Genomic DNA, 19,029 nt, shown 5'->3' with positions numbered 1-19,029 from the left:
ACTCATATACTTTGTGCAAATTTGAAAGTTGTTGATACAAAGATTACTGGGATTTCTTCAGCCTCACACCTGTTAAGCTCTGACGTTGCCTGTTAACATTTCTTCAGGGAATCTGCCCAGCTGTCCGATACTTCAGAACAGCCTGTCACTACAAAAAGAGCTCTTCCGTTTGGCATTGATCATGAGGCCCTGAACAAACAGATCCTGGAGTACAAGAGGGGGTCACAAGAGTCCTTATGCAAGAACCCTGCACCCTCAATCACTCAGCAGCAGCTAGACGTGCTGCTGGAACGGAGGAAGCAGAAACTGATTGAGAAGAAGAAAAAATCCAGACGGCCTGTGGATAAGGACGTCACCCCCCAGGCGTACCTGCAGGCCAGGTACGACCAGGAGACGGACGCTGAGGAGGTAGAGCATCCAGAATACGACAACGAAGAATCGGAGGTGCCGGAAGTCACAGCAAGAGATGATCATCTATCATGACTTCAAAGGATTGCACAGGCGATGGTAACTTAAAGGCTTTTTTATTTAGTAAATGCCCATCCTTTGTAATGTATAAATATCATTAAAAGGAGTCATTTAAGTGTAACTGCCTTTGAAGCTGTAATTTTTCTCTATAGATGATGCAGTAGTGAATGCTGGCCAGCCTACACACAAAATAACAACTAATTAAACACCGTGAGGTCTGAAAATAGAGGTAAAAGCGCCACAAGATAGTGGCACATTTCTCAGGCAGACCCCTCTGCTGCTTGTGATGATGGACAGTATTTCAGAAAGAAGAAATGATACAACAAATTCATTTGAATAACAGCAGACTGGACAAAAAAAAACTATGATATGTATAAATATTTATACAGATAAAAGTATATAGATGTTTTTTCTAACCCTGTACAAATAAATACAATTACTTCTTGGGGCCATGGTAAAATATTCTGGTGTTTGTTATCTAAAAATCATAAGATAGTTGTGGCATCCGATCCAGCGAGAGAGTTGGAGTAGTCTCTGCCATGTATACTGGTGCAGAGAGCACATGCACCTGGATTGTGTTCATAAATCAGCCTAGGTGTTTAAAACGTGTGCTCCGGCCTGCACCACCACACACGCTCGGGACAGTCAAAGTGGACGTAACAGCTGAGGTAGCTGAAAAGTTGGCCAGCTGAGACAACTGAAAGCTGAAAAGCTTTCACTGTGTTGTACATTGCCCAGAACCTGTGAGGCGGACAGGTGAAGATTTTCATTTATTTGATTTCATGTCTATGTGGGTGTGGAATGGACTCTATTTGACATTGTTGTGAAAACCTGGAATTGCCTTCCCTTCCAGGGGTGTCACACTGTGTGTGACGATAATTATCTCAGGATTTCAACAATATCAAGGTTGTTACTTGAAAGGTAACAAATTCCAAAAATACTTTATCATGGCTTACAGTGTAACAAAAAATCTCACTGTGATCACGTATATTAAAAAGTATAAAATACATTGTGATTTTTTCAAGAATTAAGCCCTTTATAAAAGCCAAACAAGGAAATGACACATTTCAAATCAAGTCCTTTTAATTTGTGTGTGAATATCTACAACCTGACATGGATGTCAGTTTCAGTCATATTGGCGCGATGTAGATGCAGAAATTGTAAAACTGGCAACCTTCATTTGACAGAGGACCTACCTACCATTGTTTCAATATGAACACATGATAATAACACAAACTGTGCTCTTATTTTGACCACGTACCACAGCTGCAGTATGTGATTGGGAAGAGCGGAGGTTGTGATGCCAGCCCAATTCAAGTCAATCTGGTTCTTCCGTTTCGTGTTAGCGGTTGGACAGTTTAGACGGTCTCCACTGTCTGCTCTTCCGCTTGCACTGCTTCCTGGACGTAGACAATGAACTGCGAGGCGTCCTCACCCTGAGTGTACACTGTGACCGTCTCGATGCCTTCCACGTCGTCAGAGGACACGACGAGGTGGTGCTCCTCCCCCAGCCCCATGGAGGCCTGCTGAAAGGCGTCCTGGATCATCACTGTGTGGTTGGCCTGCTGCTCCTCTTCTGCCACCTGTGTGATGGTACAGGGTACTCAGATTGCTCAAGGGAACACACAACAACACTGTTATTATTATTACTACTTGCTTTACTTAGTCAGTTAGTTAGAGCAGCCATGTGCTAAAGGCCCGAGTTCTCCAGTTCAAGAAAAGATCAAGTATCAGAAGTTTCTGTTACACATAAGAGTGACAGTTCTCACCTGTTCCACTACGGTCACTGTGCCAGGAGCCATGGCAACCACTGAGGCAACGGTGGCATCACGATTCTCTGATCCAAGTTCAATGATCTGCTGGAGAATATTGACCGCTGCGGCAGGATCCAGTCTTTCCCCTGAGGCGGTGGACACCACACCTGAACAAATCCCAATGAAAACCGAAGGAAAGGGATCAGGCATTGCACTAACATGCTGTATCCAAAAATAAGAGATGCACTGAGGACTGGGATATAACCACAGTGACGTTTGTGTGTCTGGCCCGTTTGCGCACCATTTTCTGTGTTGTATCGTAAGTCCTGGAGGGCAGATACTGCAGCCTCAGTGCCCTGCAGGTCCTTCGTCTCTGTGATGTGGAGGTACTGGGTTGAGGGCTCCTCTAACGATTCCATCATCTGGGAGAGAACAGACATGCACAGAAAAAACAGATGTAGCCAGATTTATTCGACAACCAATATCCTTGTGGGGTCCCCATGGCACAGGATCACCCGTCTAATCATACAATTAGTGGCTAATTGTGACTCATTAAGGCAATTCATTTTCTTAACACATGGAGAAGAAAAAGTAAGCATGGATGGAATGTCACAAAATACACACAAAAAAAGACACAAGGATGGATAAAATAAGCAATTGGAATGAACCCACGGTTCCACTGACCTCATTCTGACAGATGAAATACAGGTGAGAAAACTACATTGGAAAACATGGTGACCCCTATTACAAGAAAAACCTTAAAACAATGACCATGTAAGACAATCTTAGTTCTTATACCTCCCACTGGTTGATCCCGATGCTATCGTTTTCCACCAGTTTGAGGCCATGCTTGTTCTTGAGGTGTCTGTTCATCTCCCACTTGGTGCCATACACATTGTTGCACACTGGACATTTTACACCACCTGGAAACAGAGTTTTTCCTTTTCATTGTTTTCCTACTCCAGTTCTTAAGTGAAACAAATGCGTTATACTAACACTGTCTGCATTCTTAAGACAAGTCTTCTTTCTGCTATTAAACTGATAGCTTGAAAGTTACAACCAGATTGTGGGAACCCTAGAGCAAACACCCTAGAATCCACTTTGCTGCTATTAAAAAATAAGGATCAGCAAGGTCATTTGCTTTCTCAGTAATCAATGGTGTTCCAATACCAAGACAGCCATAAACCAGGCACATTAGTACCATAATCATGACCCATGAAAACAGACTAAGCTCGGAAGGTGAGAGACCCACCTTGCTGTTGGACGGCCACTGCAGCAGGTGGCCCGGGCCCAGCGTTACACAACTGTTCATTGGGGTGCTTCCTGTTGTAGTGCCTCTTCAGAGAGCAGGTCATGTTGCAGGAGTAGAGACAGTGTCCACAACGGATAGGCTAATTTGGCATACAGATCAAGACAATGAGACCTATCCCAATTCCTTTCCATTAAGATGACCTCAACTCGTAGTTGGGCTTGTCACAACAGAGGATATTATCAGCAGGCTATAAAACCAAAGTAGCACATTTTTGCAAGGATCCTCAACTTTAAGCCAGGCCACGTGCATTTCGTTTTCTAGGATGTCCTTGCTTTTACTATTGTAATATATTAGGGCTTTCACATTTCACAATATCACATTTCATAAAAAATGTCATGATAATGATATCATGTCTATGCTAATATATTGCAATCATTAAAAAAAGTTATCACTCAAAATTCATCATTTACTTTTTTATTGTGTTCAAACACATAACTATCAACAGCTACATAATTTGAACTTAATTTATGTATTCAGCTGAGTGTCTGCAGTTGTTCGATGAAGTATAATTCAGGCTTTAGGCAAACATACGAGTAATACCTTGTACAACCTGCAACTGACCCTAACCACTAATGCAAAGTGGAGACAGAACCCCCACATCCAAAACCACAATCTTAAATTCCTAAATCCAATTAAGAAAATTCAAGAAAGATGAATTCTTTCAACCGATGGACCACTTCTACTGCCTCTACCTTGAAGGAGGCATGTTGTTCCATGTGCCGCACCAGCTGGGGTTTCTGAGCTGCTGTGAAGTCACACTTAGTGCATTTAAACTGCCTGCCTGAGAGACAAAAACAAAGGCATGGCTATCATGAGCAGTTCCACATGCCACCGTCATGTTATTACATGCATTTCCCCTTTTGCACTTTCAGTGTAATGTAAAGGTGAACACGTGCATGCAAGTAAAAGACAGTCAGAATTGAGAGAATTGATTTCCTATATGCTTTGAAATATCCTCAAACATTCAACCATTATGAGCTCAAGCTCAAAGCTCCAACTACAAGCATCAGCTAAATTTAAAAATCCCCAACTATATCTGATATTTTTTTTACAATAAAATGTATTTTTAAATAATGATAATAATGAAAAAAGTAGAAGACCATCGGCCATCTTACCATCGGCCGTGTGTATCAGTTTGTGGCTCTTCAGACTGCACTTGGACTTTAACTTCTTGCCGCAGAGATCACAGAGGTGGGTCTTCTCAGAGTTGTGCCGGTTCATGTGGACCTTTAGGTTGCTCTTACTGCGAGTAGCATACTCACACAGTGAACACTTGTAGGGCTTCACTCCTGAGATGACAGATAGGAAATTTAATACGTTAACAATGAAAACCAAAGGGAAATGGAAAAATGCATACCTACGTAATTACACGACTGTTAGGAATATCATGATAGGTAACTCCACAAAACAAATCTGAGACTTGTAGCGCAAGATCTCATTTTCCTATTCCTTCACTCACACATACCCCTAATCCTAACCCTAAATCTGGTGACCATAACACCAACTGTGCAGCAATAATGTGAAGCATTTAACACTGCCATTCTTCATTACTAACCCCAAACTCGACATACAAACTAAAAAAAATTCGACTCAGAAGACGTCTACACAGCATATTTACTTTAGTTTACACACCATTTATTTCCATGTTTGAAGCTTTACTGAAGCAAAACTGCCTTGGCTCACATGCATGATGCCAGCATCTTGCCTGATTTTTCACATGGCAACATTTCATTTTGCAGTGGAGTCCCCGAAACACTGCTGATAAAACGGCACCTGGGCCTGGATTTCTTATAGAAGGGCTGCCTGTGACGCAGCATTAAGGCCTACCCTCATGAGCCCATACATGCTGCTTCAGCTCTGTGCTGTTCCTCAGGAAGTAGCAGTCACAGTAAGGGCACTTTGTCGCTCGCTTCCCGATCAGTCCCTTCAGCTGTGCCCGTCTCCCCAGGACCTCTGAGATGGTGTCCATGGACAAATCTGCAGAGGGGATTGCCACATGGATCAGTTAAATAAAGGCCTTACAGTATATCTTTCATTCCACATTCATGCATGCATGTAGATTAAATTTCATATCCTTGGTCCACACATGCATCTTTATGACATCGCTATTGTTTGTTGGCCCATCCAGTGAGAATATCAGTTTGGGATTTTGTTAGCAAATCCACATCCTTAACACATTCCCTCACTGCAGGCAATACATACATAATGTGGAAATTAAATATTTGTAGTTCAACCAATTATATCATTTTATAAACACATTCAACAGCCAACATTTTCCTAAAAGACTAAGGATTAAACATAAGCAAGTTGAAAAATCACTGATTAGTTCAAATTAGTCTCAAAGGGTTTTCTACCCTCAACTGCAATTTTCAATTTATAAATACTTGCCACGAATCCAGAGTGCCTCTGCATTGACAGATACATAGACTTTGTCTGTTTTTTTCCTGTTTCTCACCTGGATGAAAGATCTTGATATGGAATTTAATGAGTTTGTCCTCAGAAAATGACTCGTCGCACACAGGACAGTCATACATTCTCTTGTCCTGGAAAAAGCAGGCATTTGAACACACATGCAGGCACACTCACAAGAATGAGAAACAGGCAATACATAAAAAATACATGCCCTGATAAAGATCTACCAACACTTCGAGATTTAAAGTTAACTACAGCTGTGGGGATGGCCAATGACTTGTAACATTTTCATAGAAAAGTAAGAAATAAAAACAGGCTACTCAAGTTAGTTTGGTAATTTTGCCAAATGGATATTAACAACGACTTTCCTTTCATGGCCCTAATGACTGTACTGTAAAACAGAAATATGACAGTGTATTGCTAATCTTTCATACTATATATTTGCAATATGACGCATGTGTAGAGGAGGGTCTTGTGACTCACTACTTCAGAGTGGATCCTGAGGTGGGTCTTCAGCTTGTACTTATCAGGCGTGCAGTACTCACATCCCTCACAGGGACACTTCAGCAGGATGTCACTGTGTTTCTGGATCACGTGCCGCTTCAGGCAGTTCTTTGTGATGGACGAATAGCTGCACTGGGAGCAGTAGTGTAGGTGCTCTCGTGTATGCGTGCGCACGTGCATGTCGTAGTGCACCTGATACCAGAAAAGTTTACCTGCCAAGGGTAAAATAAGGTGGGGACTTCAGCTGAAGTGCTAACGCTGATTTCTGTCGCAAAGCCTCTGAAATCAAACTCAAGACAGAATGGTCGTGGATTGTCTGTGCTTTACAGCAGTTAGATCACAATGACACAAAATGGTAAAGCAGCATCTCTGAACTGAACTTTATTCTCCTTGCTCTCTCTGCTGCACTTGTTACAACTGACCATCAGGTCCTTGAATCAGGTCTTACAGAAACTGTTCTTTCCCCATCTTTCAGACTGCTCCGTTCAGGCGGCCCGGCACTTCATGCATTCAAGTCGTGTCTGATTCTCATAAAAAGCAGTTTCTGAAAAAACGCTTTAACAACCCTCCTAGGCAAATAAGCTCATGATTTAACACATCGTGTAATGTTTCTCCTTCTCTGTGGTAAATGGCTGACCATGATGACAGAAAATAAATATGATATTGATAAATAAATAGCATTTTCACAATTTCTGCAGTTTTAACATGGTCAATTGTTGATAATCACATACGTCCCACAGCCTTGCCATAGGAGTCCCTCACGGATTTGTTTTTGGCCCCCTCCCATCTGGTCCCTGCCTATGGTGCAGTAAGAGCAACTGCACCCTCTTATCTTCAATCTATTATCAAACCCTACCCTCCTGCTGGACCACTTCTCACCCTCTGTTCACCTTTTTGACCCCTCCCTAAAGAGTCCCTCTCTCTGTTACATTTATTTTCTATTCCCATTCCACGGTGCTGGAATGAGCTCCTCACCACAGTCAGGACAGCCAGGTCACTGTCTTCTACCGCAAACTGAAAACACACCTGTTTACACTGCATCAGAGCTCAACTAACCGAGCTCTGAGCATTTATTATCGGGTTAACAGCCCTACATCTAGCACTATGCAGCAACAAATCCATTTGCTATTCAATCATAGTATTAACAAAAAATAGCAGCACAGACCAGTGTACATTTTTATCAGCCTGAATGTTTTCAGTACATCTGGATCAATTCAGAATATTGCCTAATAAATGTGGGTTCCATATCATTACCGCAGTATTCACACTCGAGATCTCCGTAGACTTTCCTTATCCTTTCGAAGACTTCCATGTTGAGCTGCCGTTTCTGCATGCTGTCTATGATCTGCCTGAACGCTGTCCTTCCCTCTGAGGGAACTAAGGCCGTGCCGCCATTCTCTCCAGGATCACCACTGGGCTGCGGCTCGGCTGTCATCACCAGCCTCATGTTCTCGCTCAGCTGGGAGGGGGATGAGGAGCTGGTGTCTTTCTCAGTCTCTAGGAGCTGATTGCATGACGATTCCTCTGGGTTAGTCAGGGGACTCTTCTCCAGAGGCACCTCAGGAGGTTCTTCAATGGGCTGCAAGACCATGGCAGGGTCACTCTCAGTCTGAGGGTCTCCTCCATCCTGTGACAGCCTCTCATTGTTGGCCTCATCGGTTTTGTCCTGGATCAGAGTCTCCTCAGTTGTGTGGGCTTCGCCGGCTGGAGGGACGCACACTTCTTGAGGGAGCCCTTCAATCGTGTCAGTGAACATGGCGTCCTGTTCCAGCAGCTGTGCCTCCACTGCCAAGCTGCTGGAGCCCTGGTCTAAGGCCACTTCCCCAGATGAGCCCAAGTCATCCTCGCACTCCGCCTTCATGTTCAGGAGGGACAGCTCTTCTGTCATCTGTAACTCCTCCTGCTTCAGCGTGTCCCGCTGGAGGTCCCCACCCGGCTCCAGCAGACAGAAACTGTGGTTGATGGATTTGGCGAATGCAGCTGCCTCCTCCACCTCCGGATGGGCCGCCCGGAGGTGTGCCTTCAGCCGGATGGAGCTGACCACTTCCTGCAGGCAGAAGGCGCAGACGTACACAAAGGGGTGCTTGCGTATGTGCACCTGCAGAGCCTGGAACTTTGCGGAGCCGTGATCGCAGAGCTCGCAGCCAAACGGCCGCTCGCCGCCATGCACCACCATGTGGCGGTCGCGCTCCAGCTCGTTCTTGAACTTGCGGTCGCAGACAGGGCAGTCGAAGAGCAGCTGCCTCTTGCCCTCCCGGGTCTGGAGGTTGAGCTCTTCGTAGGTGTCCCTGACCTTCTTGTCCTCCATTTCGTGGCTCTCCCGCATGTGCTTCAGCAGGCTCTTGACGTCGGAGTACTTCTTCTTGCAGAAGCGGCAGTGCTGCTTGATCTTCTTGTGGACGCGCTCCACGTGCACCCTCAGGTGCCCTCTGCTGAGAGAGTTGAAGGAGCAGTGCTCGCAGCTGAACTTCTCGCCCGTGTGCTTGCGCATGTGCACGATGAGGTTGGCCTTGATTGCGCTGGCATATTCACACTGGTGGCACTTGTAGGGCTTCTCGTTGGTGTGGATCCTTAGGTGGGCGTGCAGGGAGTGCTTGAACTTGAAGAGTTTGTTGCAGTACTCACAGGTGAAGATCTTCAGCTGCGTCTGGCCCAACCTGTTTTGATGGTGGACAGAAATGTGTATTTGACACAGAGACTAAAATGGAAGACAATGTGTTTTGCCACTATTTCTGTTCAGAGACAAAAAAGATGCTATTATTTTAAGACTGTAAAATGCCATTCTGGTGTATGAGACATACTGCTGTACAGAATTACCTGTTTGACTTCAGTGGCATTTCATAAGCAGCTTGTTGGATGGCATATTCCTGGTAGCCCCTTTTGATCCCTGCAGCTGGGTCACTGGAGTCAGGTTCTGTGGAGGGAGTGGAGTCTGCAGGGAAGGCCTCAATAGGAACAATCTTCGTGGCACCTGAATATTTGGACAAAAATATACACCTTTTCTGTAGCAGTTGTCACGTTATTTCCCAAATTCCATATCTCCCCTCTGAAGACCACAATCAGTAGTGCAAATAAAACATTACTGAATGAGCTCTATGTTGTAGTAACAAAGTAACATACCATAGAACCAATTAAATGTGCTTACAATCAGTTAAATGTTTTTGCTGATCTGCTTATATACACTTTCAGGGACATGAAGGCCTACACAAGGCACTCTGCTTCATCCACAAGGCAAAACAGTGTTAGCAAAACAGCCTTCAACTGATGTCAGGTTCTTTCTTTTGGGCTGTGTGGTGACTAAAAACAGAAAAGTAAACAGAAAACTAAGCATTTTATTTTAAAGACAGCAACCCCATACCCTGAATGGCCTCGTTCTGTGAGAAGTCTGATCTTCCTTACCTGGAATGGCCTCATGGGCTGTCAATACCACGCTGATTATGGGATTTTTAGCGCCGCCCCCGTGTTCCATGTCTTTAATGCCAGAGATCTTTTCAGAGCGCAGGGCTCGTGCTCTCTTCGCATTCCTCTCCCTGCCCTCCTCCCTGCCATGTGCTGCCAGTTTACCATCACGCGCAGGGTCTCCAGCACACAGAAACAAGAGCAATTAGATGACCACCTTTAAGACTCAGACATCATGGTAACAAAGCTTTCACTCTTCAATGTCACAGAGACCAGAGATCACATAACTCATTACATTACAGGCATTTAGCAGAGCGACGTACACAACTTTTTCCATGGTATTTACATTGCATGTATACAGCTGGACATATACTGAAGCAATGCAGGTTAAGTTGCACAACGGCAGTGTCCTACCCGGGAATCAAACCTGTAACCTTCAGGTTACAAGAGTAGCTCCTTACCATTATACTACACTGCTGCCCTAACTCCTAAGTACACAGCAATTCACACAATCAGCAATGAGTAGACAGGCCACCCCATAATACCATTGTCTTCCTCCTCGTCGCCCTCTTCTCCGAGCGTGATGAAGCAGATATGCTTCATAATCTGGCGCCTATTGCAGAACTTGCGCTTGCATTTCTTGCAGTCCAGTGAGTCACTGCTTTCGTCCTGCGGCTCCTCTGTGGCCTGAGCCTGGTCCTCAGGCCCCTCACTAGGCTTTTCATTGGGGGGCGTGTCCGGCACAGCATCCTCAGTGCGAACCTTTTTGGTAGAGCCCTTAGGCCTGCCCCGTTTCCTCTTGACTGTAAAGTCTATTAAAATAAAGTTACCAAGTGCAATTTTATTGTTACGTATATAATCAATGAATTCTCGGCAGGCTCTCGCTTACTTACAAGGTTAATACTGTCCTGTGCGATACAGTAAGCGCATATCATGGGAGAAAAAATTTAAAAAGTACTGTTGGTATCAGAATAAATAAATATCAAGCTGACAAACAGATCTGCAATGGAAAAAAATGTAATAGCAAATACATAAAGAGAGATTGATAAATGTGATGTTTCACAGGGAAATGTTACCACATGGAATTTACCCTCCGTCCGACAGATAATTTGATTAATTAAAGAGCAGAGTCATACAACAAACTATTATGAATGTCACCCTTCACTGGATACATCAATTGATCCATCATTCACTTCATTAATTTGAGCATTATCCCTAGTTTCACCGTAGTGGTCTTAAATAAAGCTCTTGCAGTTTAATAATCACAGGACAGTAGGGTTCTGATGTGATGTTTCGAGTATATAATTCAGAATGTTTAATTGCATGTAAAGTCCCTGATGCACATCTTAAATACATATCAACTCTGGATGTTTGACTGGAGCTCTCCTTCACACCAGAGCTGGGCATGTTCTGTAGCTGCTGATAGAACATCACAGCGCTCCTCTACCCTGGCTGTGGACAGCCCACAGGAGTACAAACACAGTTAGATTGGTCAATCTAAGACAAAGCAACTTCCTTACCTCCGCCATTCTCTGGTTGGACTGTGGTTGATAAAGGTCTGAGTGGGATGATGATGTTGTCAGGAGTGACACCCTCAATGGTGTGGTTCTCGGAGACATGCGTGAGCAGCCTTTCTTGACTGGGAGAGAACAGGTTGCAGATTTTGCACATAAATAGTGAAGCGCCATCTGTGGGTTAGAGCAAAAGCATTCTACCATGACGACTTTTCCAGCGTACTCCATGAACACCATGTGACGTTAAGAGAAATGTGGGGATAATACAACATGCTATGCTGTCGTTTTTTCGTATACTGTAGTGATGACATACCATATCCATTAAATATAGATAAATCATGTATTTTGTTTTTGCAAACGGCCAACTTAAGACAATACAGAAAAGTCGCAAGGTGTTTTTCGTTGTCACGTCAGTTGATACTTACTGAATCTGTAATAAATATGGATTGATTATAACTCGAACAGGCTAAGATGAACTCATTACAACGTCACGGAAGCAACGTTAATTTGCTAGAGCTGACACATTCGTCAACTTGACAGAAGGATAAAATGAAAACTGAGCCAGATATATTCATAACAAATGTAGTTTGCAACGCATCTTGCTGAGTGCAGTCAACTACCCATCCCAAACGACAGTACAAATCAGCTTGCGAGCTAACAGCTAGCTACTTTTTTTCAAAAGCAGTTTCGCGACGAAAACTTGACTCGAACGCGAATGAAATATACGAATTTCATCATCTCAACCTATGACTCGCTAAGGTAATTACCACGAACCCAGATCGGCTATAGAAAATAATATCTATTAAAAGAAACTACAAACAATATATATTAATATATATTTTTAAACAAATGCAATGTTGCATCTCTTCTCGCTGCACTTTCCGAACTGCCTACTACTTTTACCTAACAGCTCAACATCTAGCCAGCTAACTAGCAGACTAGTTATCTGCAACGGCGAAACACATTAAAGTTTTAGATGATGCCTACCTGCGTGCGAAGTGTCCATGCTTATCAGAATAAAATAAAAAATATTAAAACTGAACAATTACATTTATTTCAATCTAATAATTGAAATGACTCGTTTTATTTATATTGTTTTGAAGAGGCATTCTGTCGAATCTGCGATATCAGACATGGCGGATGAAGTCTCCTACACTTGGTTCTGTGGTGGATGCACCAGGACCGCCCACGTTATTATTTTTACAGGGCGCCCTCTCTTTGTGGGATGTATATGTGTTACAAAAAATGATGGCAACCTCGACAGCCGGCAGCCCTGAAAACCGAATCTGGGCTTTGCTATGATACGTACGTTTAAGGTTCAGGCCGAAAAGGAGCTAATAATCGCGAATTGTTTAAATTAAATATGCGTTACATCTGGATGGAGATCTATAGAGCACGATCTCCAGAAATATATTTTCATTTTAAAGTTAAGAACTAGAGAGAATTTTTTTTATTTGCATGTAAGCTAAAGAGTACTGTAAGCATAGATCTTTGAAAACTCATTTGTTCAATTTTGATGATCACAGTTATCATCCATTTAATTTATATAGCACTTTTCTCAGAACGTAAAGATGTTTTATGCAGTGAAAGAAACATCACTGTGTAAAACATCTTTACACAGTGCATGCACAAGATTTTGAAAAACAGTAACAATGTGCCACATTTAAATGTTAATTTTGAACGCACTGGGTTTGAATCTGATGGGATTGTTGGATAGTCTGATGGGATTGGGCATTCCAAAGGTTTTGAGTTACCACAGAGAAGGCTCTGACTCCCAAGTTGCAATGTTGGGATGACTGGGCTGTTAGATGAACCTTTGAGGAGGAGATCTGCTTCCTGAACGGTTGGTAGGAGAGGCTGTGGGTGAGTAACTTGGCTGCAGAATTCATTTGGAGTTTTGTTGCCATCAGGCACCGAGCCCACAGTACCATGCATTACAGTGACTCCCCTATACAAGTGATGATGAATGCATGGAAGAGTTTCTCAGCATCTGGGGGGGCTGAGAGAGCCTGACATGAGCTGTTTCTGAGGTGGAAAAAGGATACTTTCAGTCTGTCTTTTGCTCTTGATGTGGTGTTCAAAGGAAAGGGGAGAATCAAAACCAACTCAGAGATTACAGACCAGAGGAATTGGAGAGACAGAGGTGCTATTGACAGTGAGGGTGAAATTGCCCAGTATACCAGCGTTTTCCAACCGGTGTGCCACGGCACGCTCTGGCGTGCCATGAGGTGAGGTCACGTGTGCCATGTGAAAAATCCTTTTAATAAAAAAATGGCAAAGTTCAAGTGAATTTTTAAAAACTTAAATGACCCAATCATTAAAAAAATGCCTAAATAAATATCATTAAAATGCCTATCACTTAAAACCCCCAAAATAACATTCAGGCCTACACTTGACATAAGATCAACACCAGTACGTTGCTTGCTTTTCAGAGTGGTGAACCATGAAATTCTGTAAATTTCTGGAAGTGTGCCACGGAAGAAAGAATGTTGGAAAATGCTGCAGTATACAATTAGAGCCAGGATAACTAGGGTTTTATCCCATTTGAGCATGTTGTTGTAGAGCATTCATGATTTGATTGTCTTTGTATCATCTGTATAGCAGTGAAAACTGAGACCTGGGGGTTGACTGTCAATACCTTCACTTCAGTGTTACAGAATGAGGATACTGAAGGCATCAGCACCACAGGATGTTAATAAACCATTTACTACCTTGACAAGGGCAGTTTCTGTGCTACACATTGGCTAAAAGTCAGAACTGCGTACAGGTCATAGCTGAAAATGATTTTTTGTAATTAGGATGCGAGTGCACACTCCAATACTGTGGCTGTGGGGTTGGAGATAGGACAGTAAACACAGAATTTATCTGGATCAAGGTTGAGTGTTTTTTGATACCAGCCTTTAACAATAGGGCACATTTAATAGGGCTATCAAACCTATTTCTTAAGGTGTCTACTACTGTGATGTCACACACAACATTGTCATAATGTCATTGAAGCCTGATTAATGATCATTGAAGACTGCTAGTGAGTATTGATCTTAAAACAAATGCATGAATATAATGTACCATAATTAATTTTCATAGGCAAATAGAACTTTTCCTTTTCCAAAACAAAGATATGCTTGTTTAATATCTGAAAATATGCATGTTTAAGAGACCAGACTGTACCTTAGCCATTTCTATTATTTTATGCAAAAGTATATGAAAAGCAGTTGTTAAAATGACTAAATTAGTTTCACTTTATAGTTAGCCAGCCGGCAGCTATATTTACTGCAAATGGATTCCAAGTCCTTATAACTAATATAAGGTTTAAAGAAAGCCACAATTTATTTTTACAGTTGCTTTACTTTCTAAGAACCAAGACTGGTATGAAAATGAGTTTTTTCATGCCTCCTGCATTGGCATGTCTGAAAAGCTGCTTACTATGACCCCTGTGCATAAAACAGTGATGTCCCCAGATCATATATACCACATTGCAGTAAACAGATTATTGAATACAAGTCACATTGTTTAGGCCCATTCATTTTTATTGTGAAAACATAAGATCTTGGAAGCTAAACGCTGAAAAACATCTATAAAAAACTTTAAATGCACCGATTACACTTCAGAGCCACATACAAATGTATGGCTTTAGAATCAATCATTGAACATTCTCATTCAGCTTCAGTGAACCAAATGAGCAACATCACCTATACCCATAAACGCATACTATGGAGGGCTAAACTGTGGCAATGATGCATTGGGGAAATGTGCCAGCAAGGGTAATATACAAATGCATCCAAAATGTAACAATATATGCCAAAATACTTAAGGGTCAAGGAACAGCATATCATGAAGATGTATGAGTAGATTGTCCATTGAAACAACTGTAGTGATGCACTAAATAGTTTTTTTACCCTCCATTTTTATTGATTTTTGCAGTCCTTGTTGGACAATCTTGCTTGTCTTTATGAAGCAATCTGGAAAGACAGAAGCAAGCATAGCAGATAAAAAAGAGGAAGGGTCAGAATTTAAAAGTGATGTCCCATTAAAAATAATTTTTAAAAAGATTTTGGTCTATAGACAGGTAGCACTCGCGCGTCTCCACAGAGCTAGAGGAAGCCTACAGCAGCAAACATCCGACTGAAAGCTCCACCATTTCCAAACAGCTTCCAGTCGGGGATGTTTACAGCAGCAGACAACCAAGAGGGGGCAGGTTTGGGCGCTGCGGTACCCTTCAGGAAAAACAAACCTTAGCGTGAATTACTTCAGCAATTAATCAGGTGTATAAATAGATTGTGTGTAATGTGCAAGCTATGCAAATTAGTTTATTTTATTTTATATTCAAGTACTGAAATGGAAATGGGACTGCTGAGAAGAGATCTGTAAACACAGGACCACAGCAAGGCGAGAAAATCCTGCATTGTATGACTACGTCTTCAGCCCAAAAATATTTATATTATAAAACAATATACTAGGCTGGCTAGATATCTCAATGCTCAATCCACAAATCAAAACAGAACCATTTCTAGTGTCAGCAAAAAATGCATTCAATACATATTGGATACGTGCATGGAACACACTGGTGACCTTGAACAGTTCAATGATTAGACAGCCATGTGAAATTGTCCATTTGTGAAAGGGGTCAGAGTAGAAAGTCTTTGCTTCGACAAGAGTCAAAGAAACACCCAACAGCTTACAGCTCATCAGAGAACAATGGAAACAACACAGCTGGTTAGCTGGTGAAAATTCAAGAAAGTGAACCCAATGAGCATCAACTCATTCAGCAGAATAGGCTTTGTAACATTAGTAAAGCAGAACATTTTTGGAATGCAGTCCTACAAGTTCTGAATATTGTGTAGTGGAATACTGGATCATTAGGCCTATTCAATAGGTCTTCACTTCTGAGGGATGCAGGAGGTAGAAAACTACTTTGCACTCTGAGATTAAATTATGTTTAGATCTGGTGATCGTGGAGGCCATGAAGTGTTCATGAAACCACTCTTGAATTTGTTAATCTGGGTATATGGGGGAGTTATCCTGCAGCATGGGGACATCACAGGGAAGCGTATAAAAATAAGTGGTTCACAAATATCTTTTTGCACTCGCAAAACAAATCTCTCCTGGAAAATGACTCAATGCATATGTATGCATCACCTGGCATGTGTGGAATTGCGTGCATTCATTTGTGGATTTGAGATAATCTTCACAGCACGATTTGCACATAAATCTACAACTAGTTTTCTTTTTTTCTCCACTGAGCTTGTTGATGCTGCTGCTGCCCCAAACCCAGTCAGGAATGAGTCAAGAGCGATAGGTTTCCCCCGCCTGAAATTTAGTTGAGCAGTGCTCCAGAGAGCCATGAGATTTTTGCCTGCAGACCTGAATTGCCCGGTAAAGGTTCCTGGTCCAACTGACATTTTGAAGTTAGCTTCAAAAATCCAAATGTTCTTGAAAGACTCAGGAACCTGCATTGAGAGGGGAAAGATAAGAGTCCCCTAAGGAACTTTGTAGTTGAGCGCCTGTCCAACAGGATCCAAAGTGGTGACTGTATAGTTTTATACTGAGGCTGTACAGGATCACGGCATTGTCCTACCCAGGAATCAAACCTATGACCTTTCGGTCACAAGCCCAGTTCCTTACCCACTGTGCTACACTTCCAGTCTCCAAGGTGAAACCAACCTCACCAGGACAGAACCTGCCAGGCAGTCAGTAGGGGAGAACTGTGAGTAGATAAGGTCAGGGGGTGAGTAGGCACCACCATAACCAGGAAATAGTACTAGAACACCTCAATAAAATTTCCAGAGACATTGCCAACAATAACCCATGGAAAAAATGACAGAAACTAACAATAACCTCACCATCATGACTTTCTTTCTCACAATTACACCACTTAATACAAGAAGCATCAAAGAATCCAACAAGACAGCACAGTTTATTCCATTCTACCGCAGCACCCAGCAGACATCGTCTCCCACCAAAAGTGCAGAATTCCATAATTCTACTATGGACGATGTGCGGAGAGAGAAATGGAGAAGGGGTGACTCTTTCTGGTCAGGCTCCAATGTAGCCTGAGCCGATGGGGTCGGCATATTGACCAAAAATCCTTTTGTTAAGATTACTGGCAACAACATTGAAAGTAGGCGAATCCTTGTCACTGACATAAGTGTCGGGGTTCCCCAGATTAGTCAACGTGTACGGCCCAACTAGAGTCGCTGAGATAGTCACCCTGTTCCTTAAACTCAGACCCATATTACAATGCACAATGCCAGTTGTCATGGCGTTAGGCAGGGGTGCTCTCTCCCATCCGTCCTGTACATCATTTACCATGAACCATTTCTCCAGGCCATCAGGGTCACCCAGGCATTATCGACTGCCGAGCGCCATGGGAGGTCGGCACAGATAGTCACTATCTCTACTGTTGAAAGTGTTAGATGACATCTGTGCATTTAAAGATGCATTTGTGGATTTATTTGCAAATCATGCTGCAAGGATAGTCTCAAAAATTCAGACGAATGCATGTGATTCCACACGTGCCAGGCAATGAAAAAATACACATCATTTTTCTAGGAGGGATTTGTTTGCGAGTGCAAAAACATATTTGTGAACCAATAATTTTTATTTGTGAACCGGCTACATTTACGGGCCGATCAGCTACATTTGTGTGGAAGGGTAACATTTAATTGTGAACCAATTATTTTATTCTTAAGTCATGAAAAATATTTATGGATCTTAATTTATTTGTGGAATGTTCATGCTATTTATTTATTTGTGAGACAGTAATACCCCCATATGTAGCAGCGGGCAGCACACGTTGCTGAAGCCATCCATTGGCTTTCACCAAACGGAAATACGACCAGGTATAGGAAGAAAGAAAAGCTACGACTCAGGACACATCACCTTGTCCAATGCTCAGGGGTTGAACATTTGTGCATCTTAACAGGTCTGTGCCTTTATGCATAGTCTAAGCTAGCCTATAGGATATAAACAGTTTCCGAATGGTGACCGAGCCATACATTCCAGCTTTGTTAAATTCAAGATTCAGATTTTGTTCAGATTGGGTTACAGAGGTGTCGGTTCAATTTTGTGGCAGTCTGTAGCCTAGTTCTGGGGTGTTCAATTTACACTTCCACTAGTCTATTCGTATGTGGCATGTTGTCATACTTTTATAACGGTTCTCCTTACCACATTAAATATTTTGCACTTTTTGTGACCGATACGTCGCAATTCGGGCACCGACTTTGGAACTCCGTTAATTCTCTCACGTAGCTTTCGAGACTTGTAAGACCCATCATAGCTGACACACGCTGCTGAGTGATATTTAACTAAATACAACTCACCTGTGTCGCTGCCTTTGCAAGTGTGACTCAGTTACTTCAAAGTTAAAGTCGTTTTTCAAGAAGTGTTTTCGTTTTGTCCAGCCCCTGCAGGCTATGTGACGTTTTGCCCCGCTGCAGAGTAGGCTAAGCGACTTCTAGTTACCTATATATTCGGCCTGACAGACGGAATCCTTACCACGACCTCCACGTCCAAACCACAATCCCGTTTACTTACTGTAAACCAGTTCAAGTCTCATAAAACAGCATCAGTCACAATCATAACGATTACATAGGACTGCTTTAGCCCATTTGAGATTCCTCAACTCCGCCATTCTGTTTCCTTCCGTCCCTTTCGTCTTCGGTTTGAC

The 19,029-nt window shown here is 42.6% G+C and overlaps 2 protein-coding genes across 5 annotated transcripts in view; one reads left to right on the top strand and one right to left on the bottom strand.

The window, feature by feature from the left end:
• Positions 1-589, top strand: part of rbfa (ribosome binding factor A) — a 4,774-nt gene extending 4,185 nt beyond the window's left edge. Inside the window, exon 7 of the mRNA XM_064346624.1 lies at positions 108-589. Coding sequence (XP_064202694.1) covers positions 108-483 — 376 coding nt within the window. The 3' untranslated portion in view covers positions 484-589. The remainder of the gene's footprint in view (positions 1-107) is intronic.
• On the bottom strand, positions 508-19,029 carry LOC135260880 (zinc finger protein ZFAT-like). 4 transcript variants are annotated; one of them, XM_064346590.1, is made up of 16 exons: positions 18,683-19,029; positions 11,370-11,537; positions 10,395-10,661; positions 9,850-10,029; positions 9,268-9,421; positions 7,705-9,107; positions 6,430-6,662; positions 5,990-6,077; positions 5,362-5,511; positions 4,650-4,823; positions 4,227-4,315; positions 3,475-3,613; positions 3,021-3,145; positions 2,524-2,644; positions 2,238-2,389; positions 508-2,051 (listed from the first exon to the last, which is right to left on the bottom strand). In XM_064346590.1, the coding sequence occupies exons 2-16, from the start codon at positions 11,518-11,520 to the stop codon at positions 1,827-1,829; spliced, it is 3,651 nt and encodes a 1,216-aa protein (XP_064202660.1). In that variant the 5' UTR covers positions 11,521-11,537; positions 18,683-19,029; the 3' UTR covers positions 508-1,826. The 4 variants fall into 4 exon arrangements, with proteins under 4 accessions (XP_064202660.1, XP_064202669.1, XP_064202641.1 ...); XM_064346599.1 differs by lacking the exon at positions 18,683-19,029 and adding an exon at positions 12,351-12,539 and having other exon boundaries at positions 3,475-3,559; XM_064346571.1 differs by lacking the exon at positions 18,683-19,029 and adding an exon at positions 12,351-12,538.

The sequence above is a fragment of the Anguilla rostrata genome, chromosome 1 (genome assembly GCF_018555375.3).
Source record: "Anguilla rostrata isolate EN2019 chromosome 1, ASM1855537v3, whole genome shotgun sequence".
Classification (NCBI taxonomy): Eukaryota; Metazoa; Chordata; class Actinopteri; order Anguilliformes; family Anguillidae; genus Anguilla; species Anguilla rostrata.
The sequence above is the reverse complement of the archived record's forward strand: the minus strand, read 5'-3'. Positions and strand labels throughout refer to the sequence as shown.

Coding starts and splice junctions, on each gene's coding strand:
- LOC135260880 (XM_064346571.1), bottom strand. Junction 10,030..10,394: donor CGACGAGGAGGAAGACAATG/GTATTATGGGGT, acceptor TGTGTGCTGGAG/ACCCTGCGCGTGATGGTAAA. Junction 2,645..3,020: donor TCGGGATCAACCAGTGGGAG/GTATAAGAACTA, acceptor GTTCTCTCCCAG/ATGATGGAATCGTTAGAGGA.